Source organism: Podarcis tiliguerta (assembly GCF_965153285.1).
Source record: "Podarcis tiliguerta genome assembly, chromosome: 12".
Lineage (NCBI taxonomy): Eukaryota > Metazoa > Chordata > Lepidosauria > Squamata > Lacertidae > Podarcis > Podarcis tiliguerta.
Window position 1 is genome coordinate 53012669 of NC_139545.1, and position 27348 is coordinate 53040016.

Below are 27348 nucleotides of genomic sequence, written 5' to 3' on the forward strand. Positions count from 1 at the left end.
GGGAATCGGAGAGGTGGCTCCAGGACTCTTCGCCGGAGATCAGCGGAGAGAGTAGGGGTCCTCCGCTGCCCACACCCTCCCTGCGCAGAAGACTTCCGCGCAGGGAGAGTAGGAGGAGACTGGGCGTCAAACAGCTTTTATGTTGAAAGAGGTTCAAGAAACGCCCACTGATGGATTCTGCCAGCGACTGAGGCAGCCACGAAACTTGAGGCTGTCCAGACAGAAAGGTTCAACCAGGAGTAGCGGCAACTTATGCACGAGCAACCCCTAGAACCATTACAACCCCTTTCTGATTATCTGGTAGAGTAGTGTTCAAGCACTCCAGGAAACATGTTCCCTGGCCATCAATCTTGCTTCTACAACCATCAGCAGGATAGATTGCGGATTTTGAGGAGATAGGGAAGGCGGCTGTAGAATTTGTACTGTTAAAACGGAAAGGGGTTGTACTTGTATATATAGAGTGAGAAATGTTAGTTTGTTGTTGGGTTGGTTGGTTGGTTGGTTATTGAAAGCTGGCAGTGTTGAGGTGTGTACAGTTGGTACAGTTGGTACAGTTTTGCAGAAAGACTTTTAAGAATAAAAGCAGAAAGTACTCTGCAAGGATACTCTTCTCGTGGACTCTTTTATGACAAGGGTCCGAGGACCAGGCTGAGGCGACAAAGGGAGGTCAGAACCCTTTTTTTTTCTTTTTTACAAACACTGACAATTTCTCCTGCACATTCCCCATCTTACCTTAATAGCACATGTTAATTTATCATTAACAGCTATATCCGATTTTTGTGTACATCTGTGAGTCTCCTCACTCTTACGCTGCATTCCGTGTCTCCTCATCTACCCCTGAAAGTGGTGCAAATGGCAGGATGTTTTCGCACCGGAGGGTAAATCAGCTCTCTCTGAGACCCAGAAAGAGGATTTTATGATACTCTTCCCTCACTGAAGGCTAAGTTGCCAGGGTAACGCTGAACATCTGAGACCTAAAGTGGTCAAATGGCCTGGGCACATTGGGGCCACTCTGAGGTGCTGTGGGGGTCAAGATGGAGCAATGCATTACTTACTTCTCTTTTTTAAAATAATAATAATAATTTTTATTAAATTTTCCATTTTAACAACCCAATCAGATCACATTAAGTATTCCAGATTATATAGATACATATCATATAGTCCAAATATTCTGCCAAATTATAAATTTTTGTTGGGGCTTCCCATGCTTCATGGGGCTCTAATCACCTTATGTTTCTACTGCCTTGAGTTTCCAATAGTTCCTTCTTTAAATCTTCCTCTTGTTATCCGTCCTTCTTTTGTGGCCTCTGAGCTGTTTCCACAGGCGAGTTGAAGTAAACAATAATGTGCTTCTGTGTGAAATTTGTATGACTCTCCTTTTTTTGCAGCTGGCAAGTCTATTGTTTGCAGAATGTCCTCACACGCTGGTGTTTATGCCGAATCAATCCAAAAGTCCTTCTCTAGTGGCAGACGCCATCTTCTCTCAGTTCTGATGAAATAAAATCTAGGCCTTTGCTCATTAATTTTCTCAGACAGTTTGCATCAAACATTAGTCTTTCCAGGGGAGATTTGCCAAATCAGACTTGAAATACAGATATAATAACAAATTAAGAGTTCACCTCCCCCATGACTATTTATCTCTGCAACACGGTCTTACCCCATAATGGTGGATCCCAATTAAAAAATGTGTCACATCACCCTTCTCAAAGTCCATCCAAAGTTTTTTGGTGTCTCTCCAGCGGCTAACGAAACCGTGCTTCTTTCTAATATCAATATTTGGAGAGTCTTTTATCTTCTTCCAAGCGTTTCAAAAAACAAAAGCTTTAGTTATATGGTATTGTTATTTCCACACAGTTTATATTTTCCCATCTCACTTGCTGTAAATAATGTAAACGGTTCTTCTGGGGGGGGGGTTGTTAGTTATTATCGTAGTAGAAAAAGAAAAAGTTTTATCCCCCCCCCCCTCCTTCTCATGACCTGTCACCTTTTCTGACATATGTGAAAATGTTTTGTGGCTCTTTGTCTGCTGTGTTCGAACTACTATATAAGCTTTTCTTCTAAAGTGCCTCAGGGCAGGCCTTCTCAACTGGCACGCTGAGTTGAGTGAGTTCTGCCCTGTTGAAATAACTATAATACCAAAGCTGGGTCCCTAAATCTTAGACGCTGTACTTGAAAATAGTTTCCTTGACGTTGTAAACAGATCAAAACATTAGCAGGATTAGCATTAACATTAGCAAGCAATAATCAAGAGAAGAGGTGAAGCTGCAAGATTCTGCACCCGGAGATGCAAGGCGTAGAATCATAGAATCATAGAATCATAGAATCATAGAGTTGGAAGAGACCACAACGGCCATCGAGTCCAACCCCCTGCCAAGCAGGAAACACCATCAGAGCACTCCTGACATATGGTTGTCAAGCCTCCGCTTAAAGACCTCCAAAGAAGGAGACTCCACCACACTCCTTGGCAGCAAATTCCACTGTCAAACAGCTCTTACTGTCAGGAAGTTCTTCCTAATGTTTAGGTGGAATCTTCTTTCTTGTAGTTTGGATCCATTGCTCCGTGTCCGCTTCTCTGGAGCAGCAGAAAACAACCTTTCTCCCTCCTCTATGTGACATCCTTTTATATATTTGAACATGGCTATCATATCCCCCCTTAACCTCCTCTTCTCCAGGCTAAACATGCCCAGCTCCCTTAGCCGTTCCTCATAAGGCATTGTTTCCAGGCCTTTGACCATTTTGGTTGCCCTCCTCTGGACACGTTCCAGTTTGTCAGTGTCCTTCTTGAACTGTGGTGCCCAGAACTGGACACAGTACTCCAGGTGAGGTCTGACCAGAGCAGAATACAGTGGCACTATAACTTCCCTTGATCTAGATGCTATACTCCTATTGATGCAGCCCAGAATTGCATTGGCTTTTTTAGCTGCCGCGTCACACTGTTGGCTCATGTCAAGTTTGTGGTCAACCAAGACTCCTAGATCCTTTTCACATGTACTGCTCTCAAGCCAGGTGTCACCCATCTTGTATTTGTGCCTCTCATTTTTTTTGCCCAAGTGCAATACTTTACATTTCTCCCTGTTAAAATTCATCTTGTTTGTTTTGGCCCAGTTCTCTAATCTGTCTAGGTCATTTTGAAGTGTGACCCTGTCCTCTGGGGTGTTAGCCACCCCTCCCAGTTTGGTGTCATCTGCAAATTTGATCAGGATGCCCTTGAGTCCATCATCCAAGTCGTTGATAAAGATGTTGAATAAGTATCTTTTAACACACGACAAATTGTGGTTTTCTTCTCCTTAGTGAAAACAGAAACCATCAACACTGTGGTTAAAGAAGAATTAGTATGAAAACCATAATGTTATCATGCAGAAAAAGGAAATTTCTAGAGAAAAAGCTCCGAATTAATCATCCCTGGTATGCAGTGCACATCACATCAACTTAGCTGTCTAAAAGAGGAAATAAGGAATATACCCAATTAAGGACTGGTAGGAAAGAAAAGGGAACATTCCTTGTTTTCCTAGAGTGGACATGCAAGGGAATGTTTTGTCCAGTCAGTCGAAATTTCCTGTTCCTCCTGGCCTGGAGCATCCTTCCTTGCATGTGACTAGTGGGTGGGTGTGACCTTTCCAGATCTCGTAAAAGGACAAGGCATGCTATCACTCTCTCCCTTTTCCATCTTCCTTTCGTCCTGTGAACTGCTGGACTGCTAGCCTGCAGTCACTAGGTAAATCTCCCTTAGGGGGTAAACCAGTTTGTATATGTTTGTAATTTTAAGCCTTAAGCCTGCCTTCAGGGATCACACTGTGCTCTGCCTGGTCATGAGTAAACTTTCTTTTTGTTGCTTATGAATCAGACTGTGGTGTCCTTATTCTTTTAGGAGGGATTCAAGGGGTCTTACCAGGAAAATATTAGAACACATTTCAACCCGGACAAGCCAGACGGAATTGCATATTGTCTTAAGAAACTCACACAAGTTTGCAGCTAGTTTTCTGCTGTGTAAAGGGGAATGCACTCTGCTAAGTAAAGGAACTTGCTAATGTAAGTTAGGAAGGATATTAATAAACAATATATCCTCTCCTGCCACGCTGAACATTCCCACAAAGGGTTATGGGCCCAGTATGCTTCTGCTGCGGAACTCTGCTAAGTAAAGGAACTTGCTAGCGCAGGTTTGGAAGGATATTAATAAACAATATATCCTCTCCTGCCACCCTGAACATTCCCACACACAATGCATGTCAGTGGTGTCTGCTGCTCCTGAAAATAGGTCCTAAATCTAATCAGCCAAGGGAGCCATATTTTGCCATGCCCCAAAAAGAAGGATCATTCCCCTACTTTCTCGAGTCTATTGCAAAATGGTGGCGGGTGTCCCCATGGACTATCAATTATGTTGAGTCAGTGGCTTCTACCGGCAATGGGCTGGTCTGTGTACACGGTGTTAAAGCGCTTGATCCTTTAGCTGGGATTCCTGAATTGCAGGGGGTTGGACTAGATGGCCTCTGGGGTTCCTTCTGACGCTACAGTTCTACGATTCCATAAGCTCCAGTGGTGCAGCGCTAACTCGGGTTTGGCTTCCAATGAAAGCAGGTCGTTAGCTGGCATTTTGCGATCCTGACATTTATTTCGAAATGTTCTATTGGGGACGTGTAGCTTAAGCCTTCTGATAAATAGCCATAGTGTAGCGCTCTGCATTAAATCCAAGCAGACAGCCAAGCTCTTAACAGGTCTATAGTGTGCACACTCAGAACTCTGTATCTCTCTCTGTCTCCAAAACTCAAATTCCAATTGGTTTCCTTTTGTTTCATTGTGGCGCACATATAGCCTAGATCAACCTGCCCCAACAGTTGAAGGTGAATCTAGCCATTGCGGCTAGTAGCCACAGAAAGCCTTCCCTTCCAATAATTTGTCCATCCTCTTTTAGAGTCATCCGAGTCATTGGCCATTGCTGCCTCCTGTGGTGGTGAGTTCCACAGACCAGTTGTATGCTGGCGAATCAAAGCGTTCTTATGTCTGTCCTGTACACATGAATTTGGCTTTGCAGTGCACTGTCTGTTGCTGCTTCAGCAGAAGATGCAAGCGCTTCAGCCGCTTCTCTGCTTACCTCCTAGATCAGAAACTGCAATTACAGAGAAACATGGTTTTCTTCTTCTTTCCTTCCCAAAGAAACTCTCCTTTTACATTGGTGCATGTGTGTTGTTCGTGACTTGTGCGTGCGTGTCTATTTGAGACCCCGTGTTTTTGCTCATCCTCTCCCTTGCACCATCAATCAGCACTGCTGTAAACTTTTGAGACAGCTCCTGGGTCACTGTCAGAAATGTTCGTATTGTTTAATAAATGAGCAGCAGGAGAAGCCTGAATACTTGAATTAACATATACACCAGCCATATTCTCTGGAATGTTCATCTCAAAGGAAAAGAGGGAGGGAGCATCTGCCTTGCACACAGAAGTGTACAAAATACTGAGCCTGATGGCCCAGTGCTCCGATTCAGTATAAGACTGCTTCCTTCGTACCTATTCAAACAGTTCTTGCTTTAAAACCATGAGGACTAGGATCTTCTTGTTGTTATTTAGCCATTTAGTCGTGTCCGACTCTTCGTGACCCCATGGACCAGAGCATGCCAGGCACTCCTGTCCTCCACTGCCTCCCGCACTTTGGTCAAACTCATGCTGGTAGCTTTGACAACACTATCCAACCATCTCGTCCTCTGTCGTCCCCTTCTCCTTGTGCCCTCCATCTTTCCCAACATCAGGGTCTTTTCCAGGGAGTCTTCTCTTCTCAGGAGGTGGCCAAAGTCTTGGAGCCTCAGCTTCAAGATCTGTCCTTCCAGTGAGCACTCAGGGCTGATTTCCTTCAGAATGGATAGGTTTGATCTTCTTGCAGTCCATGGGAATCTCAAGAGTCTCCTCCAGCACCATAATTCAAAAGCATCAATTCTTTGGCGATCAGCCTTCGTTATGGTCTAGGATCTTACTTTAATGGAAGAGAGGTCAGTGCCGGAGCACCTGCTTCCCATGTAGAAGGTCAAAGTTCATTTCTTAGCATCTGCAGGTAGGGCTGGAAATTTCTTCTGCCTGAAACCCTGGAGAGAGCTGCTGGCGGTCAGTGCAGGCAAACCTGGGTTATGGCCTAAGGCAGCTTAAAGAAAGAAAGAAAGAAAGAAAGAAAGAAAGAAAGAAAGAAAGAAAGAAAAGGGTGCTATTTTTCTAGAAAAAGGTGCCAGAACTCACCATGAATGCCTCCCTCATTCTATAATAATAATAATAAATTTTATTTATACCCCGCCCTCCCCAGCCAAGACCGAGCTCAGGGCGGCTAACAACCAATAATAAAAACAAGTTGATTAAAATACAACTTAAAAACAAGATTAAAATACAACATTAAAATGCAGCCTCATTTCAGTAGAAACTCAAATCAAAACCTTTTTGGGGATGAAAACGTCAAGACTTCACCAAGGCCAACTATCCAGACTGATCCTATGTGGGCCAGAAAAAAGCCAGGAAAGTCCCCAGATAGGAGTTCCATCACAGAAGGAGAAAGGAAAAAAGAAAGAGGGGGAGGGAATCAAATTGACTCCAAGCCAAAGGCCAGGAGGAACAACTCTATCTTACAGGCCCTGTGAAAAGAAATCAGATCCCACAGGGCCCTGGTCTCATGAGACAGAAGAAGAAGAAGAAGAAGAGTTTGGATTTGATATCCCGCCTTTCACTCCCCTTCAGGAGTCTCAAAGCGGCTAACATTCTCCTTTCCCTTCCTCCCCCACCACAAACACTCTGTGAGGTGAGTGGGGCTGAGAGACTTCAGAGAAGTGTGACTGGCCCAAGGTCACCCAGCAGCTGCATGTGGAGGAGCGGGGAATCGAACCCGGTTCCCCAGATTACGAGACTACCGCTCTTAACCACTACACCACACTGGCTCTCAGAGCGTTCCACCAGGCAATGGCGACCACAACTGAGTTCCAGTGAGTTCTGGCTGGGGGGAAAAGCCCTGGAGAGAAGGAAAGAAAGAAGGAAAAAAGGAAGGAAGGAAAGAAAGAAAGAAAGAAAGAAAGAAAGAAAGAAAGAAAGAAAGAAAGAAAGAAAGACCAGGGATGTTTGTTTGGCTGTCTTCTAAGCTTTGATCAACAGCATCAAGATGACAATTCAGTGGTTATATATTGTTCCATGTTGTCACTACATTCTCTCTGTTTGTCATCACCGAGCTCTGCCTCTGTTTGGCTAAGAGCAAAATTTCCTTCTGTGCTTTGTGCTTAGAGGGGAACTGCCTTGTTAATACACTTGTCAAGTCGCCTGTCGTCTCAGGCTGCTGAAAGAGCTCTATTAATCCCTAGCCGCAGAGGATGCGAGGCGCATCTAACACTGTCAGCTTTTGACAGCGCTGGCTGAGGCAGATGAGAGTTGTGGTCTGAAACACTGAGCGGGCACCGGGTTGGGGAAGGCTGCCCTAGACATGGGCATGCTGTCTTGCTTGCTGATAAAGGTAAAGGGACCCCTGACCATTAGGTCCAGTCATGACCGGCTCTGGGGTTGCACGCTCATCTCGCGCTATAGGCCGAGGAAGCCGGCGTTTGTCCGCAGACAGCTTCCGGGTCATGTGGCCAGCATGTCTAAGCCGCTTCTGGCGAACCAGAGCAGCACACGGAAACGCCGTTTACCTTCCCGCCGGAGTGGTACCTATTTATCTACTTGCACTTTGACATGCTTCCGAACTGCTAGGTTGGCAGGAGCAGGGACAGAACAACGGGAGCTCACCCCGTCGCGGGGATTCGAACTGCCGTCTTTCTGATCGGCATGTCCTAGGCTCTGTGGTTTAACCCACAGCGCCACCCGCGTCCCAATGCCTTCCTCCAATCCCATCGTTCCTGAGGACAGGTCAGCAACCCATTGAGCTTTCAAGCACTGCTCCTCAGTATCAGGTGGGTGACTAGAGAAACATCTGCATAAAAAAAAAAAATCCTTCCAGTAGCACCTTAGAGACTGACTTAGTTTGTTATTGGTTTTTTATTATTATTTAATTTTATTTCAAAACCCAAAAGAAACAAAACACAAGCATCAAATTCAAAATCCATATTCGTTTTCTAACATAAGCCTATTACATAGATTACCTAAATTAAAATATACATGATTACTCTAGGCTTCCCTTTGCTGTATGTAAATACATCGCAGTTAAGAAATTTATATTATAAATAATATTATAGATTCCCCCACTCCCCTTCACCCATGTGTGATCTCAATATTTTATTTCTTCCATCTTGTGTTGCTATAATTTAATAATTATTCAGTCATTTCTATTGTTATTTTCTTGCTTACCCCTGCACGTTTTACGCATTATCTATTAATATTTCAATTCCGGAACAATATTTTTTCATGTATTCCTTCACTCCATCCCAGTTTGGGATTATTCTCTGATTTGAGTGACCTCTAATAATTGCCGCCAATTTTGCCATTTCTACAAATTTGCAGAGTTTGTTTTGCCATTCTAATAAGGATGGGCTAAGTTTGTTATTGGTATGAGCATTCGTGTGCATGCACACCTCTTCAGATGCACAAGAAAGCTCATACCAATAACAAACTTAGTTGGTCTCTAAGGTGCTACTGGAAGGAATTTTTTTATTTTGTTTCAACTATGGCAGACCAACACGGCTATCTACCTGTAACTCTGCATAAAAAGATAAGGAGTTGAGGGTGGATTTCATGCTCTTTATTCAGCTCATAGTGGTGAGGAAGTTTGGAATTTCCCCCAGAATGTCTGCTTTAGATACAGTGGTACCTCAGGTTAAGTAATTAATTCGTTCCGGAGGTCCATACTTAACCTGAAACTGTTCTTAACCTGAAGCATCACTTTAGTTAATGGGGTCTCCTGCTGCCGCCACGCCACCGTTCTCATCCTGGGGCAAAGTTCTTAACCCGAGGTACTATTTCTGCGTTAACCGAGTCTGTAACTTGAAGCGTATTTAACCTGAAGCATATATAACCCGAGGTACCACTGTACATTATTTACACAATGGGCCCCACGTGATTGGCTAATTCTGGGATTCACCTGTAGGCCAATCAGGTTGCTGATTCACTTCCACCTGGAGCTGGATTGGGTGGCCCCATCCATGGGAGTAGCAAGGATTTGGGGGGGCAGTCTTTTGTAGGGAGGGGCAGAACCACAGATTTGTGTTGATTTTTATTGATTTGGGAGGGGACAGCTGCCCCCTGCGCCCCAGCTTGGCTACGCCCATGGCTCCATCTGCTCTATGCATTTAAAGCACCACCATACCACACTTTGTAACAGTTGTGGTTTTCTCCCCAGAGCATCCTTAGAGTTATAGTTCGTTGTTGTTGTTTAGTCGTTTAGTCGTGTCCGACTCTTTGTGACCCCCTGGACCAGAGCACGCCAGGCACTCCTGTCTTCCACTGCCTCCCGCAGTTTGGTCAAACTCATGCTGGTAGCTTCGAGAACACTGTCCCACCATCTTGTCCTCTGTCGTCCCCTTCTCCTTGTGCCCTCCATCTTTCCCAACATCAGGGTCTTTTCCAGGGAGTCTTCTCTTCTCATGAGGTGGCCAAAGTATTAGAGCCTCAGCTTCAGGATCTGTCCTTCCAATGAGCACTCAGGGCTGATTTCCTTAAGGATGGAGAGGTTTGATCTTCTTGCAGTCCATGGGACTCTCAAGAGTCTCCTTCAGCACCAGAATTCAAAAGTATCCATTCTTCGGCGATCAGCCTTCTTTATGGTCCAGCTCTCACTTCCATACATCACTACTGGGGAAACCATAGCTCTAACTATACAGACCTTTGTCGGCAAGGTGGTGTCTCTGCTTTTTAAGATGCTGTCTAGGTTTGTCATTGCTTATAGTTCGTTAAAGGGTGCCAAATGCTACAGTTCCCAGAGGTCCTGGGAAGAGCGATCGACGGGGAAACCGCCCCGAGAACTGCAGGAGAAAACTCTTTCCCCTCCCCCCGCCCCTTTCTTTCTTTCTTTCCTTCCTTCCTTCCGCGTCCGTCTTTCGTTCCTTACCTTCCTCCTCCATCCCTCCTTCTCCTGCCTGCTAAGCTATCCAAACTCAGATCCCTACCTGGACCCAGCCAAGCCGAGCCTCTTCCCATTGGCTTTCCCCGCCAGCACCGCCCCCTCCCTCCCTCAAGCCCCGCCCTCTGGGCGGAGCCAAGGGAAGCCCTTCCACGCGGCGCCTCGGAGAGAGCCGCACATTGACTTGAGCCTTGTTGCTCGCTGGTGCCTCTCGCTCCGGGTCTGCGTCTCTTCTGCGAAAGAGAGCCTCGTCCCTGCCAGAGTCTGCAAAACGAAAACGAAAAAAATCAAAGGAGGACGCCGGTGGATTTTTGTTTTTAAAAAACGACTTTTCTTATTTAAAATTCAACTTCTGCAAAATGCAGAGATCACTTTCTCTTGCATGAAGAGGAGTTTTTTTAAAAAATAAGCAAAGCAACGCACGGGGCAGAATAATGTAGTTGTTGTTATTATTTTCATTGTCCAAGAGAAAATCCGGCAGGAAAGAAGCAATTTTGCATTGTTGGATCTTCCTTGCCCCGCACCGTCACGCTATGGAGTATAAAGCAAGACCGCGTCTGTGGTTTTGGGTGACCGTCCTCGGCTGCATAATTTCCGAGGTGAGTGAGCAAAGGGTTGAAATTACCCCTTTTTCTCTGCAAAAACGGTAAGGGGGATGGCAAGGTAGGAAATTCTTAAACAGGAGAAGGGAAAGTCTCTGATTTCTAACCACCTTCATACCTTAGAAAGATAAGGAGCTGCTTTCTACTGAGCCAGACCATTGGTCCATTTCATAAAATCGAAGAATTGTAGAATTGGAAGGGTTCCCAAGGGTCATCTAGCCCAACCCCCTGCAATGCAGGAATCTCAGCTAAAGCATCCGTGACAGCTGGCCATCCAACCTGTGCTTAGACACTTCCAAGGAAGGAGAGTCCATCACCTGTCCTGGGAGTCTGTTCCACCATTGAACAGTTTCTACTGTCAGAAAGTTCTTCCTGATGTTTAGTCGGAAAGTCCTTTCTTGTAGCTCGAAACCATTGGCTTGAGTCCTACCCTCCAGAGCAGGAGAAAACATCCGTGTTTGGTTTCCAGACCCGTAATCATCTTGGTCACCCTCCTCTGCACACGTTCCTGCTTGTCAACATCCTTCTTAAATTGTGGCGCCCAGAACTGGACACAGTATTCCAGGTGTGTTCTGAAGAAGGCAGAATAGAGTGGTACTGTGACTTCCCTTGATCAGGACACTGTACTTCTGTTGATGCAGGGACGCGGGTGGCACTGTGGGTTAAACCACAGAGCCTAGGACTTGCCAATCAGAAGGTCGGCGGTTCAAATCCCCGCAACGGGGTGAGCTCCCGCTGCTTTGTCCCTGCTCCTGCCAACCTAGCAGTTCGAAAGCACGTCAAAGTAAATAGGTACCACTCCGGTGGGAAGGTAAACGGCGTTTCCGTGTGCTGCTCTGGTTCGCCAGAAGCGGCTTAGTCATGCTGGCCACATGACCTGGAAGCTGTACATCGGCTCCCTCGGCCAATAAAGCGAGATGAGCGCCACAACCCCGGAGTCGGCCACGACTGGACCTAATGGTCATGGGTCCCTTCACCTTTACCTATGACTTCCCTTGATCAGAACTGCATTCTGTTGATGCAGCCTAGAAGAGCACTAGTGTTTTAAATTCAGTATTCCCTACCCTGACTGGCAGCAGCTCTGTGGGTGGTTTCAGATGGGGTATGATCCTAGCCCTAGCTGGAGATGGAAGATGGGACTTTATGCACACAAGACAGTTCCTCTGCTACTGAGCTATACCCCTTTCCCCTATTAGGGACATAGGAATTTGCCTTGCCTTGGGTCAGACATTTGGTCCATCTAAGCCTGTATCGTCCACACTGGCAGGCAGCAGCTCTCTAGAAGGTTTCAGACAGGGGACATTCCCATCCCACAGCAGGGAATGAATCAAAGCTACCAATGAGCTGCGCTTTTCAATTTGCCCTATTTGGAGTAGCTTAGAGGGGAAACTGGGGTGTCAGGAGAAAAGCCCACAAGGATGGATTCTGTGTTGGGTCAAAACATTGTACAGTGCCTGGCACAAGGCACCAAGTCACAGTAAACATACTGGGACTTCTTCCAGGGGGTGACGTTTTAAATGGACTGTTTTCTAGGTCTGTCCAAAGGGCTGTCTGATGCTTTAAAAACTTCACTTTGTGTTTATACACGCATGCAAAAAATATGCACACACTCGCACATATATCAAACTTGGTTTTTTAAAGCATCCAGCAGTGATCTGGACGAGTTTATTCTGAATGTTGGAAGGATGCTGCTAACCACTAAAACCATGTATTTATTATGGTGGCCACCGGTCTCTGTCTCTCATACATGCACAAATGCATGTCTGATATCAAAGACAGATATCAAACGTGCTTGTGTTTTTATTTTGTCATATCTATGCTTTGGTTTTATTCTACACCCATGAGAGGTTTTTTTAAATATATATATATATATTGAGTAGCATAGAAACGGTCTTAAATTAATCAATAGCATTTGGCAGTATTGATCTTCCAACTTTATCAATGCTTAATTTCTAGACAAACAGGCGACGAGGCAGGTGCTTTCTGCACATGCTCAGAGCATTTTCATTTGTTCCTGCGTGGTATAGTTCTGGTATTGAAACCAATGGATCAGCCTTGGCGAGCTTAAAGTCAGCTTATATCAAGGGACTTTATTAATTCTTCTTATTTTTGGTTTATGGGGGGAGAATTTCAGGTTTTTTCCTCAGCACAGGGCAAACAAAAGATTTCCATTTCCCCCGTTCGTTGATTCATTTGGTGGGGGGAAAGTGCTTTAGCCAAGGATCAGACCCACACATGAAATCAGGAGATTTGTGATGGGACCTCTTGACAAAGAAGCTGATGGGAGGCTGTTTCTCAGTGGTCCTGGGGGGGTATTCAAACTTCCGCCTCCACACACACCACAATATTGATCTGAATCGCTGCCCTTTCATCCCCACAACAAGCCTCTGTTGTTGTTGTTGTTGTTTAGTCATTTAGTCGTGTCCGGCTCTTCGTGACCCCCTGGACCAGAGCACGCCAGGCACTCCTGTCTTCCACTGCCTCCCGCAATTTGGTCAAACTCATGCTGGTAGCTTCAAGAACACTGTCCAACCATCTCGTCCTCTGTCGTCCCCTTCTCCTTGTGCCCTCCATCTTTCCCAACATCAGGGTCTTTTCCAGAGAGTCTTTTCTTCTCATGAGGTGGCCAAAGTATTGGAGCCTCAGCTTCAGGATCTGTCCTTCCAGTGAGCACTCAGGGCTGACTTCCTTAAGAATGGATAGGTTTGATCTTCTTGCAGTCCAGTGATCCATGAAGGGGACAACAAGCCTTACAGTGGGTAAAAATCCAGCATACATCTCATCCAAAGTTGAATCAATAGCCCCAATAAAGGCAGCAGACCCTTCATAGCTAAGCGTTTCTGAGCCCTGATGATTTCAGCAAGAAAGTTAAGCAAGTGTTTAATCCTTCTCTCTCTCTCTCTCTTTGGGAAGGCAATAGGAGGGCTAATGTTTAGCTGGGTTGTGATCAATTTTCAGAATGCTACGCGGGTGGTGCTGTGGGTTAAACCACAGAGCCTAGGACTTGCCGATCAGATGATCAGCGGTTCGAATCCCTGCGACGAGGTGAGCTCCCGTTGCTCGGTCCCAGCTCCTGCCAACCTAGCAGTTCGAAAGCACGTCAAAGTGCAAGTAGATAATTAGGTACCACTCCGGCGGGAAGGTAAACGGCATTTTCGTGCGCTGCTCTGGTTCGCCAGAAGCGGCTTAGTCCTGCTGGCCACAGGACCCGGAAGCTGTACGCCGGCTCCCTCGGCCAGTAAAGCGAGATGAGCGCCGCAACCCCAGAGTCGGCCATGACTGGACCTAATGGTCAGGGGTCCCTTTACCTTTACTTTACCTTGAACAAAGAGGGTGGTCTTCCCTGCACTGAGTTTGTGCAGCAGGACTTGGATTTCTGCCTATAATCATTTGCTTGTCCCCCAAGTTCTGTTTCGTTTCCCCCCAGTTGTTGTTGGTTTTTTTAATCATAGATCATTGCTATATTATTCCAGGGTTCGTTTTAAAACAGACCCTGTTGGACTGTAATCACCTGGTTATTTCCACACACCACACCCACCCACCCGCTTCCCATTAATCACTTCCATATCCCACAGTTAATGCCCTTTCACTCGCTCTGTTCAGCTGCAAAATACATTTGCGCTGCAGAACGTGCAGGCTGTCACAGATTGCATGTTATTCTCATAATATTGTCACCAGTGTGTATGGAGCTCTGCAGGTTATTGAGGGAGGGAGGAATAGACAATTACTTCGGTTAACGCAGACATAGATTTTGTTCAGGTAAGGGCAGGGGAAGCCCAGCTGATGATCTCCAGGTCTGCAGTTAAGGACTGCAATGTCCATCCGAGAGCGATGATGGGATTTGTAGTCCACAGCATCAGTCTATCACTGAAGCGGGACATGAGAGCGGATAAAGTCATAGTGTGAAAACTGAGAATAATGGCACATCAGGATTAAGGAGACCAGGGGTGGGAAGAGGGACAAACTGAATCCCTCCTGCCTTTTCCGTCTTGCGGGAAATTGTGTTTCTTCTGTGGCCCACACGTCTTCTTTGCAATACTCCCTTCGAATGCCGGCATACCTGGGAGATGGTGAATTTGAACCCTACCCCTGCGGGAGGGTAACCAATGCGTCACTTGGCCTCGGTCCTCCCATCTGCGAAATGGGTTCATGCAGAAGGCGAACAGAAAAAGGGATTGATGTTGTCACACCTCCAGTCCCTTCCTACACACAGTTGGCCCCGAAGTTAAGCCCCACTTGAGTTCAGTAGGACTTGCCCCTTAATACGCGTGTTTCTAATTGTTGTTTGAGCTTTGCTGTCACCTTGGCTGTAAAGAACGACGGTCCTTTGATGGCTATCCTCAGGAGCCAAATACACGTTTTGGCACCTTGCCTTCCTTAAAACCGAGAATTCTGCGAAATGAGAAAAAGCTCGAAGGAGCTTCTCTCTGCAAGTCATATTTCCTCAGGGTCGTTTGCCGGGACTGTTCCCATGTGCACATCCCACCACCTAAAAACTGTAACTTGCCAGTATGAATGGGCCATAAACAGAGCCCTGGCTGCAGGATCCGACCAAGAGACCATCTAGTTCAGTGTGCAGAGGCAAACCAGATTATTTCTGGATACTCACAGGCAGCGCATGAAAGGGATGAGCCCTTCCTTTTGTTTTTTCCTGGGCATCTATTATGCAGTGTTATACTGCCCTTGAACATGGGGTTTCCATTAAACTCTTACAGCTGATAGGAACCGAGAAGATTATCCTTTCTGAAATTGAGGGATCTTTTTCTAAGCCCAGTGGTCTTCGAAAGATTCATAGAATCATAGAATCATAGAGTTGGAAGAGACCACAAGGGCCATCGAGTCCAACCCCCTGCCAAGCAGGAAACACCATCAGAGCACTCCTGACATATGGTTGTCAAGCCTCTGCTTAAAGACCTCCAAAGAAGGAGACTCCACCACACTCCTTGGCAGCAAATTCCACTGTCGAACAGCTCTTACTGTCGGGAAGTTCTTCCTAATGTTTAGGTGGAATCTTCTTTCTTGTAGCTTGGATCCATTGCTCCGTGTCCGCTTCTCTGGAGCAGCAGAAAACAACCTTTCTCCCTCCTCTATGTGACATCCTTTTATATATTTGAACATGGCTATCATATCACCCCTTAACCTCCTCTTCTCCAGGCTAAACATGCCCAGCTCCCTTAGCCGTTCCTCATAAGGCATCGTTTCCAGGCCTTTGACCATTTTGGTTGCCCTCCTCTGGACCCGTTCCACTTTGTCAGTGTCCTTCTTGAACACTCATTCCTACCAATGTTTTAAAAAGCCATCTCCTGCTATGCCAAGCCTCCTCCATCCTGCTGATGCCCTCAGGATGGTTTTGATTTAAAATCAGTGCTTTTCAGTGGAATCCAACCGCATTCATTTAGCGCAGATTAACAGGCATACGGTGGATGAGCGTTGAGATTTCAAATGATGTATGAATTTAGCCTCACACTCACCCAGCCATTCTTGAAACGCCAGCTTCCCAAGTCGGCTTCTAATTTCTTAGCTGGAAGCACTTGAGTAACCATTGATATATTCCCAATAATTCTCACATGCATCCCTTACTTTTCTTCCCTTTGGTCGTTTGAAGTGGGTGGGGGGAGTTTGCTTCCTTTTGCTACTTCGTTACAATGTTGTGAAATTGGTTACAACACAGGCCAGTTTGCAACATAGAAACACGGATGTCAACACAGCGTAAAACCCAAACCAGTTACTGTATTTAAATTCAATTCTGGTAAGAAATACAAATAAAATACAAGTTATCATAACAGCAGTGACACATAAAAAAAAACAAGGGAGGAGGAGATCAGCAGCCGGGTGTCTAAAATACAAAGAACAGTGCAAAAATGCAGAATCTTTTTTCTACTCAAAGGTGCCTTTTAAGAAGAAAATGACAGACCCCCCCAGCTCTGACTTTGCAGCTTTCCTCTCCTCTCCCATTCTCTCATGCCGGGAGATCTTTCTTGCCACCCTTTCAAGGTGTTTCCATCATCTACCTGCCACTTTCATACTGCTTTCACTGGTAGTTTGGGGGGGGGTTGTTGTTTTTAAACAGCTTCTGGGCTCTGTCCCTTTGTCACACACACTTATGGGACGTGGGTGGCGCTGTGGATTAAACCACAGAGCCTAGGACTTGATGATCAGAAGGTCAGCGGTTCGAATCCCCGTGACGGGGTGAGCTCCCGCTGCTCTGTCCCTGCTCCTGCCAACCTAGCAGTTCAAAAGCACGTCACAGTGCAAGTAGATAAATAGGTACCACTCCGGCGGGAACGTAAATGTCCTTTCCGTGCGCTGCTCTGGTTCGCCAGAAGCAGCATGCTGGCCACATGACTCGGAAGCTGTACGCCGGCTCCCTCGGCCAATAAAGCGAGATGAGCGCCGCAACCCCAGAGTCAGCCACGACTGGACCTAATGGTCAGGGCTCCCTTTACCTTCAATGGAATCAGAACACAAGGCAGGATTGCCCAAAAGTGGCCCGGTTTTCTCGGCGGTTCCCATTCAGTTCCATGGGATGAGGAACACGGTGAGCAGGATTTAATCTGGAATTCATGGAATGGAGCAGGCAGTCTGCCCCTTAGCCTGAGGGCCACTAGGGGAAAATGGGGTGCTTGATCCCCAATTCAATGAGCACATCTAGTTTCTCCCATATAAGTGAATGAATTCAATGAGCACATCTAGTTTCTCCCATATAAGTGAATGGAGGAAAAGAAAGTAGCAGTTTTTAGGGGGTTTTACAGTATAGTATAGTGTATTTTAAATGGGGTTTCAGAGTTTTTAGGGGCTTTTGAATGTTTTATGTAGTTTTTCAATTTCATTGTTCTGTATGGGACAATGACAATAAAGATATTGTATATCGTATATATATCATACTTGGAGGTGTTGTTGCATTGGCAGAATCCTTGCCCCATTGCCTTTTAATTCTCCACAACAACCTTGTGAGGTAGGGTAGGCTGAGAGAGAGAGTGTGACTGGCCCAAGGTCATCCCATGAGCTTTACGGTAGGGACCTGGTCTCTGAGGTCTTAGTTTAACACTACAACCCCCACAGTATAATAATAATAATAATAATAATAATAATAATAATAAATTTTATTTGTATCCCGCTCTCCACAGACAAAGCCAGGCTCAGAGCGGCTAACATCTTATAAATAAGACAATATGCATAATACAATATACAATATGCAAATAAAATAACATTCAACATTCATTAAACAATATAGAATAATATTAAATATCAGCATTTCAAAATTAAACAGAAATCTACTCAACAGTTACAATAAGTAATTTCTAAACTCCAGTTAATAAAACAACAGCAAACCACAGCGCACAACATAAAGGTAAAGGTAAAGGTACCCCTGCCCGTACAGGCCAGTCTTGACAGACTCTAGGGTTGTGCGCTCATCTCACTCTATAGGCCAGGAGCCAGCGCTGTCTGCAGACACTTCCGGGTCACGTGGCCAGTGTGACAAGCTGCATCTGGCGAACCAGAGCAGCACACGGAAACGCCGTTTACCTTCCCGCTAGTAAGCGGTCCCTATTTATCTACTTGCACCCGGGAGTGCTTTCGAACTGCTAGGTTGGCAGGCGCTGGAACCAAACAACGGGAGCGCACCCCTCCGCGGGGATTCGAACCGCCGACCTTTCGATCAGCAAGCCCTAGGTGCTGAGGCTTTTACCCACAGCGCCACCCACGTCCCTATAGCGCACAACATAATACAATACAAAATGAGAAGCAGAGACTGGAGGGTAGGGCAAGGCAGGTGGAAGGAGGTCTTGCCTGATGGAGGCTCTCCCCTCACAGTTCTTCCTCCAGGCACAGCTTCCTTATGAAGAATCCCAGGGCCAGGGAGTGGGGCAAGGCAGGTGGAAGGAGGCCTTGCCTGATGGAGGCTCTCCCCTCACCTTGTTATTTACCTTAGGTACTGAAAATGGGCTTCTAACGACTAAGCTACTAGCTGGGTGGTTACAGCTGACCCCTGGAAATGTTGGTCAGAGAGCCTTGAGGTGAGCTTCCTGCAGAGCGCAGCTCTTGTTGTGGCAACAGATGAAGTCACAGGCAATTGCCTTCAGCAAGAGATCTGAGAAACAGAAAGCTACTTAGGGCCGGGGCAGCAGGCAGAGGAGGAGGGTGATATATTTTTAGGGCCAGGAGAAGTGCCTGGCAGGGCAAGAACTCACATTGAAGAAACAGTCTCCCGAGAGAACGTGATGCTTCTCTGTAGGAATGTAAACCTAGGCAGGGTAAAATGCTAGGATACATAGCTTGGGGAGAAGGCACCTCATGAATCACCGGGCTTCCTTGCTTTTGACATCTCTGCACACATTCTTCCATTGCTGGGAGAACCCGGCTGAACCTTTCCCCCTCTTTATGCAAGGCAGGCTCCACCAGCATCCAGAGAACCCCAGAAGGAGTGGTTTCTTCGTTTATATATTATATAATTGCATTTACAGTCCAGGTTTTTTCTCCATGGGGGTTTAAGGTGGTTTAAATAGTTCTCCTCCTCCTCCTCCTCCCTGGGGACGCGGGTGGCGCTGTGGGTAAAAGCCTCAGCGCCTAGGGCTTGCTGATCAAAAGGTCGGCGGTTCGAATCCCCACAGCGGGGTGCGCTCCCGTTGCTCGGTCCCAGCGCCTGCCAACCTAGCAGTTCGAAAGCACTCCCGGGTGCAAGTAGATAAATAGGGACCGCTTACTGGCGGGAAGGTAAACGGCGTTTCTGCGTGCTGCGCTGGCTCACCAGATGCGGCTTTGTCATGCTGGCCACGTGACCCGGAAGTGCCTCTTGAGTGAGATGGGCGCACAACCCTAGAGTCTGTAAAGACTGGCCCGTACGGGCAGGGGTACCTTTACCTTTACCTTTACCTTTACCACCTCCTCCTCACTGAATCCCCACAGCAATGACCCTGTGAGCCGAGAGCCCAAGGTTCCCCAGTGAGCTTCACAGATGAGTCAGGATTGCAACCCATGTCCTAGCCTGACAACCACTAGACAACACCGGCTTGGGGAAGGCTGATGCAGGCAATTAAAGGACCACAGTCCAATCATCACAACATTTGTGTGTCAAGCGCTTCATAGCCTTGAACCCTACAAAGCCCCGCAGTCTTAGGGCCAAAGTAGCCATGACGTGGGGGGGGGGGGGCGTTTAAAAAAAGAAAATCAGATTGAATGGGGACCTAATAATTTTGGGGATTGTGGCAGGCGGGGAGGGAGGTGGAGGTTTAACCTTTTCCTTCTTTGCTGAAGATAAACCCATATGTTGAAACTGGGTGTGGGAGCAACTCTCAGTGATACCAAATTCAAAGCAGGGGATTAAATCTGAGGAGGAGTGGGTTAGATTCTCCCCTCACACCTGCTCTGATCCTCTTAATTATCAGTCTTCTCAGCTGCCCCCCCCCCCAAAAAAAAAAACCCTTACAGCTGACACATTTATAAGGTCACATCACGGTTTGAGGTTCTTTTTCATTTCCCCGAATTATTATTATTATTATTATTATTATTATTATTATTATTATTTATTATTTGTACCCTGCCCATCTGGCTGGGTCTCCCCAGCCACTCTGGGTGGCTCCCAACAAAGATTAAAAATACATTAAAATGTCACACATTAAAAACTTCCCTAAACAGGGCTGCCTTCAGGTGTCTTTTAAATGTCAGGTAGTTGTTTATCTCTTTGACATCTGGTGGGAGGGCGTTCCACGGGCGGGTGCCACCACCGAGAAGGCCCTCTGCCTGGTTCCCTGTAACTTGGCTTCTCGTAGCGAGGGAACCGCCAGAAGGCCCCCAGCGCTGGACCTCAGTGTCCGGGCAGAACGATGGGGGTGGAGACGCTCCTTCAAGTATAGTGGGCCAAGGCCGTTTAGGGCTTTCAAGGTCAGCACCAACACTTTGAATTGTGCTCAGAAATGTACTGGGAGCCAATGTAGGTCTTTCAAAACCGGTGTTATGTGGTCTTGGGGGCCTCCCCCAGTCACCAGACAGGTTGGGTTGTGGTTGCTCCTTAGGCAACAGAAACCGCTCTGTATATGCTCAGAGGGATGCTCATTCATGTTTTTATTCCTCGTGTCATGGAGTGCTCTGAGTTGGGGGAGAGGCTGTTCTGTTCTTCCTCTCCGGAAAGCTGTGCCAAGCTAAATTATGTAAGAAGGCGAGATGTTTATTAATTCCAGCGCATTGTATGTTTGTTTTCTTCTCTTGCAAACACTCGGAGAGCGGTGCTCTTTCCCTTCCCTTTGCGCCTGCTATTCACACCGTTTGCTGCAGAGTGTTGGTTAGTGGAGTGGGGCTTGAAATCGAATCCTGCCACTCCCTGGAATCGGAAAAGCCAGAAGGCGCCCCTGAACTCTGATAACGCCCCTCGCTCGCCTGGATGGAGGGCAGAGAAAAGCGTATCTGGAAACTGCTGTACAAAGGCCAAATTTGCATGGTATCATAGCATCGTAGAGTTGGAAGGGACCCACGGGTCATCTAGTCTGACCCCCTGCGATGCAGCCCCACCCACTTTTCCTCTCGCCCCGCCCACCGTTTGCATGCTGCCGTTTTGTGAGCATTCTGAGCATTGCTTGCTATGAAAGTGAAATCATCGCCGCTGGGAGAGACACCCACCCTTCTCTCAAAAACTCCCACAAGCAGAGGCGGTGGTATTTTTTTTGTTTTTAGAAAAGGAGAGCTCTCAAAATGATTCATGCCAGAAAACTAGGCAGCATGCATACTGCTGGGGGGAAACGACTCTCCTCCAGATTTATCGGGCGTGGGTGAGGAGGAGAATTTGTTTCTTCAGACTCTCCCCTGGCGTTCTTTTCTCTACCGCTTTCTTTTTCCTGGGAGAGGTTCTGTGCTGGGAATAGCAGCGAAACAGGCTGGTATTCAACAGGCGAAGCTTTACCCGTCTGAGCCCTGCAATGAAGGGCGATGCTTCAGCTGTGGTTTATTTATTTATTACGTGCTGCATTTATATCTTGCCTTTTTCACCAAGGAACTCAAGGGGGCATAAATGGTTCTTCTCCTCTGCATTTAATCGCCACAACAATCCTGTGAGGTAGGTTAGGCTGAGAGTCAGTGATAGTGTTATGTACTGAAGTTCTCACCCTGGGCCAGCAGGGGGATACTGTAGATAGTTATGCAAATAAGGGATCGAAAGTGAAGTTCAGTGATTGGATAGTTACAGAAAGTTGTTACAGTTGTGTTGTAGTGGAGCTCTATTTAAGCAGGCTGACTGAACCCTTCAGTTCAGTTCTGTTCTGGCCTGTGAATAAACAAGAGCTGTTTGAAGAATCGCTGTGTCGTCTGATATGTTCACCCACACTTAACAGATTGAGCCAAGGTCACCCAGTGGGTGTCATGGCCAAGTGGGGATTTGAACCCTGGTCTCCAAGGTCCTAGCCCAATGCTCTAACCATTATTCCGCACTGCCTCACCGCATAGGAGCTTAGGAAGCCGCCTTCTACAAAGTCAGGCCCATTGGTCCTGCTAACCCAGTATTGTCCACACGGACTGGCAGCATCCCACCAGGGTTTGAGGCATGGGACATTCCCAGCCCTACCTGGAGGTACCATTGGGGACCGTCTGCATGCAAAACAGGTGTTCTGCGACTGAGCTACACCATTGAATTTCTGCCTGTTGATGTGCCCACTGAAGGCAGAGAGCCACAAGATAAGCAAATGTCCAGCCCACAGGATGTTCGGAGTGGCGGAATAATAAATAAATAAATAAATAAATAAATAAATAAATAAATAAATTATTATTATTATTATTATTATTATTATTATTATTATTATTATTTATACCCTGCCCATCTGGCTGAGTTTCCCCAGCCACTCTGGGCGCCTCCCAATCAAGTGTTAAAAACAATACAGCATTAAATATTAAAAACTTCCCTGAACTGCCTTCAGATGTCTTTTGAAGATAGGATAGCTGCTTATTTCCTTCACATCTGAAGGGTTCCACAGGGTGGGAGCCATTACAAAGAAGGCCCTCTGTCTGGTTCCCTGTAACCTCACTTCTCGCATTGAGGGAACCGCCAGAAGGCCCTCGGCACTGGATCTCAGTGTCGGGGCTGAATGATGGGGGTGGAGATGCTCCTTCAGGTATACTGGGCTAAGGCCATTTAGGGCTTTAAAGGTCAGCACCAACACTTTGAATTGTGCTCAGAAACGTACTGGGAACCAATGCAGATCTCTCAGGACCGGTGTTATGTGGTCCCGGCGGCCACTCCCAGTCACCAGTCTTGCTGCAGCATTCTGGATTAATTGCAGTTTCCGGGTCACCTTCAAAGCTAGCCCCACGTAGAGCACATTGCAGTAGTCCAAGCGGGAGATAACTAGAGCATGCATCGCTCTGGCAAGGCAGTCCGCGGGCAGGAAGGGTCTCAGCCTGCGTACCAGACAGAGCTGGTAAACAGCTACCCTGGACACAGAACTGACCTGCGCCTCCATGGACAGCTGTAAGTCCAGAATGACTCCCAGGCTGCGCACCTGGTCCTTCAGGGGCACAGTTACCCCATTCAGGACCAGGGAGCCCTCCACACCCGCCCGCCCTGCCCCCAAAAAACAGTACTTCTGTCTTGTCAGGATTCAACCTCAATCTGTTAGCCACCATCCATCCTCCAAGGAACATTGCTCTTTCCTTGTTCTGGTGTCGCCGTGATGAACGGATGACAAAGCTCTCACGGCTCTGTGCAAAATCTTGTGATATATATTTTAGATTCGTTTCAGCACAGCTTGACGCTTTGCTTTCGGGTCTCTGTGAGTTCTTTGTGTGGCAGGCGAAAGAGGCCAGCCTTTCTCCTGCCCTCTAAAGCAGCTGTTTTGGTCAGAGACCCGGAGCTAAAATTCCAGGAGACGTGGGATGAATATGTTTAGGGGCCAAGAGCCAAAGACTTCTGAGCACCTGCTCTGAAAGACAAATGGGCGAATGAAAGAAATTTTGACAGAAGGTCTGGGGTTTCTTAGAGCTGCCAGCCCTCGCCTTAGATTTATAAGGACAGCATCTGAAAAGTTATTGTAAAATAGTTTTCCTGGCTCGAGCAGCATTGAGCTGATGCCACAAACCTGCTGTAAAAAAGGAAAATTCAGGTGTGCTTATGCTTGCTGTGAATTCCGGCTCTGATGCTTAGAGGTGGCGAAAGGGAATTCAGTTCAGGTTGAATACAAAGGCAAACCTACCAAATTTACAATCTGCAAACTGAACTCGAGCCGTCCTTTGAAATCCTTTGCCTTTTGCCAATTCCGTTCTCGAACCTAGTAATGTGTGCAAAATTTGTTTGCTTATTTAATTAAGCTAGCTATGTGCTGCTTAACCACTAAACGGTTTGTGAGTATAATACAAAAAAAAACCAAAAACCAACAGGAATCAAAACTTTAAAATCAGACTTTGATTAAAATGCTTGCTGGATTTTTATTTTTATTTTTTACGTATTCAGTTTGCATATGCCGTGAGCATTACATTAGTGAAAACAGCATACAAAAATGTGTTATATTAGGTGGGATTGCTTTGCTAAAGCTGTGTATGCTAAAGATAAAATTATGAACAAAAATCATTACATGTTTGGAGATTCGCACTGAAATGCTGGTTAATTTTTCTGAGGACTTGGGGGGGGGGGGAATAACCACAAACTGACGTCGAAATGTGTAGAGCTGGATTTAAGATTGGAAAAATGAGAAACCCATTCACTCATTCCTATTGATATTTTAGGTTTCATAGAATCATAGAATTGTAGAGTTGTAAGGGACCACCAGGGGTCATCCAGTCCAACCCTCTGCAATATAGGAATCCCAGCTAAAGCTGACTGAAAGAGCCAGTGGAAATGCATCGCATGAACCCCCCCCCCCCCCCCGGAGGACTAGTGAATTTATTTGTAAAGAAAAAAGGCAGCTGACGACGTAAACTGGGACTTAAGCACATAGCAAGAGCCCTGCTTGATTAGACCAAATTGTCCATCTTAGCACAGCATCCTGCTTCACGCAGTAGAGAAGCAAGAGGCTGGATACTTTGGGGAATCTCTCGAGCAGAGGCTGAAGGTGATAGCCCTCCTTTGGTGTTCCTCCCAGCAGCTGGTGTTTGGAGGTAGACTGTCTCTACACTTGGAGGCTTCATGTTGCTGGGTGCCTCCTGGTCAATGCTGCCTCGCAACGGGGCCTTCTCGGTGGTGGCTCCCTGCTTGTGGAATGCCCTCCCTGTCAATGGCTAGAAGAGACTATTCCCGGGAGCCTTGAAATGATTAGCTGCGAGGACCCATGATTGCCTTAAAAGGTTTTCGGATATCTTAATATTTTTCAGATGCTTTTATCTTTAATTGTCTGGTTTTTGTTGCTTTATTTGCAGCCTCGAATTCGCTTGGGAGAAAGGGTGGGCTACATATAAATATTAGCACTAGTACCAACAGCTGAAGTTTGAAAGAGTAAAGTCCTAGAGAAGCTGTCCCATATACAGTAGATAGATACAAAAATAGATAAATGTGTAATTCAGTGCTCAGGATGAAGAGTATGGGAATTAAAACAGGGAAGGAGTTTGATAAGCTGAAGTAACTGTGTGAAAATGCACTTAGCCATGTTCATTTCGGGACGCGGGTGGCTTATACCCAGAACAAACTTAGTGGGTCTCTAAGGTGCTGCTCAAGGGACGCGGGTGGCACTGTGGGTTAAACCACAGAGCCTAGGACTTGCCGATCAGAAGGTCGGCGGTTCGAATCCCCGCGATGGGGTGAGCTTCCGTTGCTCGGTCCCTGCTCCTGCCCACCTAGCAGTTCGAAAGCACATAAAAGTGCAAGTAGATAAATAGGTACCGCTCAGGCGGGAAGGTAAACGGCATTTCCGTGCGCTGCTCTGGTTCACCAGAAGCGGCTTAGTCATGCTGGCCACATGACCCGGAAGCTGTATGCCGGTTCCCTTGGCCAATAAAGCGAGATGAGTGCCGCAACCCCAGAGTTGGTCACGACTGGACCTAATGGTCAGGGGTCCCTTTACCTTTACCTTTATGTTCATTTCACAGAGTAGCAACACCTCAGTGTGATTGAGATGGGTGGGCGATTAGATAATGAAGGATGTGAGCTTCAGGGTTAAACAGATCTCTTCTTCATGCGTTGCTTTGCAAAGCCCCAATCCAGAATTGGCATTGCAGGACCGAGCCGAGTGTTGTTCCTTAACGCCATAAAAATTAGAGGTTTTTAACCAGGAATTGTGGTGGGTGCATTGCAAAAAAACCTTCCTTCACGACCCCAAAAACCTTCATAAAGTGAGAAAAATGTCCGCCAAGAGGCTAAAAAGAGGGAGGGAGACTTGACTGAGTGCCACATTTCCACCGGGCCTCACTTTGAGTGCATTGTCCGCTGTGAAAATATCGCTCTGCCTTTGCCAACGGAATTACAACCACGTAAATCCAGTCTGGACGGGAGCCAAATTGAACACATTGTCTTTTGCATAGCCAAAGTGTACAGTTGGCAGGCTCAGCTGTCTCACTGGTACATGACAACTGCTCATGTTCTCTTGTTTCTCTCTTGCCCCCCCCCCTTTTGAGCTCTGCTTCCCAGCTTTCTTCATTCTGCCACCTGGCGTTACTTAGGGAAAGGTTTGGCTCAATGGGTAGAGCATTGGCTTTGCAGGCAGAAGGCTCCCCCGGTTCAATTCCTGCCCGGCGTCTCCACGTAGGGCTGGGGAAAGTCTTCCATTTAAAAACCTGGAGAGTCAATGCCAGGCTGCATAAACCAGCCGTACGCAGCGTGGGCTCTCCCACGTGTTTGGAACCACAGCTCCCCTCGTTCCTGCTGGGGCTGGTGGGAATTGTAGTCCAAATCACAACAAAGAGCCAGTGTGGTGTAGTGGTTAGTCAGCAGGGGTCAGCAAACTTTTTCAGCAGGGGGCCGGTCCACTGTCCCTCAGACCTTGTGGGGGGCCGGACTACGGTGGTACCTCAGGTTAAGTACTTAATTCATTCCGGAGGTCCGTTCTTAACCTGAAACTGTTCTTAACCTGAAGCATCACTTGAGCTAATGGGGCCTCCCGCTGCTGCTGCGCCGCTGGAGCCCGATTTCTGTTCTTATCCTGAAGCAAAGTTCTTAACCTGAAGCACTATTTCTGGGTTAGTGGAGTGTGTAACCTGAAGCGTATGTATCCTGAAGCGTATGTAACCCGAGGTACCACTGTATATTTTTTGGGAGGGGAAATGAACGAATTCCTATGCCCCACAAATAACCCAGAGATGCATTTTAAATCAAAGGACACATTCTACTCATGTAAAAACACGCTGATTCCTGGACCGTCTGCGGGCAGGATTGAGAAGGCGATTGGGCTGCATCCGGCCCCTGGGCCTTAGTTTGCCTACCCATGGGTTAGTGCAGGCATGGGCAAACTTGGCCCTCCAGATGTTTTGGGACTACAACTCCCATCATCCCTAGCTAACAGGACCAGTGGTCAGGGATGATGGGAATTGTAGTCTTCTCAAAACATCTGGAGGGCCAAGTTGGCCTATGCCTGGGTTAGTGTCAGACTAGGATCTAGGAGATCAGGGTTCGAATCCCCACTTGGCCATGAATTTTACTGGGTGACCTTGGGCTAGTCACTGACTCTCAGCCTAACCTACCTTACCAGGTTGTTGTGGGGATTAAATGAAGAGGAGGAAAACCTTGGGTTGTTGTGGGGAGTAAATGCGATTGGGGGTGACTATGTATGCGCCTTGAGTCCCTTGGACAAAAAACACACGGTAAGATATAAATTCTATAAATGCAATGAATGAAAAAAT

General features: G+C 46.8%; 1 protein-coding gene across 1 annotated transcript in view; it reads left to right on the top strand.

Annotated features, from left to right (window-relative positions):
• The first annotated feature begins 10179 nt into the window (after positions 1 to 10179).
• Positions 10180 to 27348, top strand: part of LOC310660986 (vasoactive intestinal polypeptide receptor-like) — a 109927-nt gene continuing 92758 nt past the window's right edge. Inside the window, exon 1 of the mRNA XM_083406650.1 lies at positions 10180 to 10602. Within this exon, the coding sequence (XP_083262776.1) occupies positions 10537 to 10602 (66 nt within the window). The 5' untranslated portion in view covers positions 10180 to 10536. The remainder of the gene's footprint in view (positions 10603 to 27348) is intronic.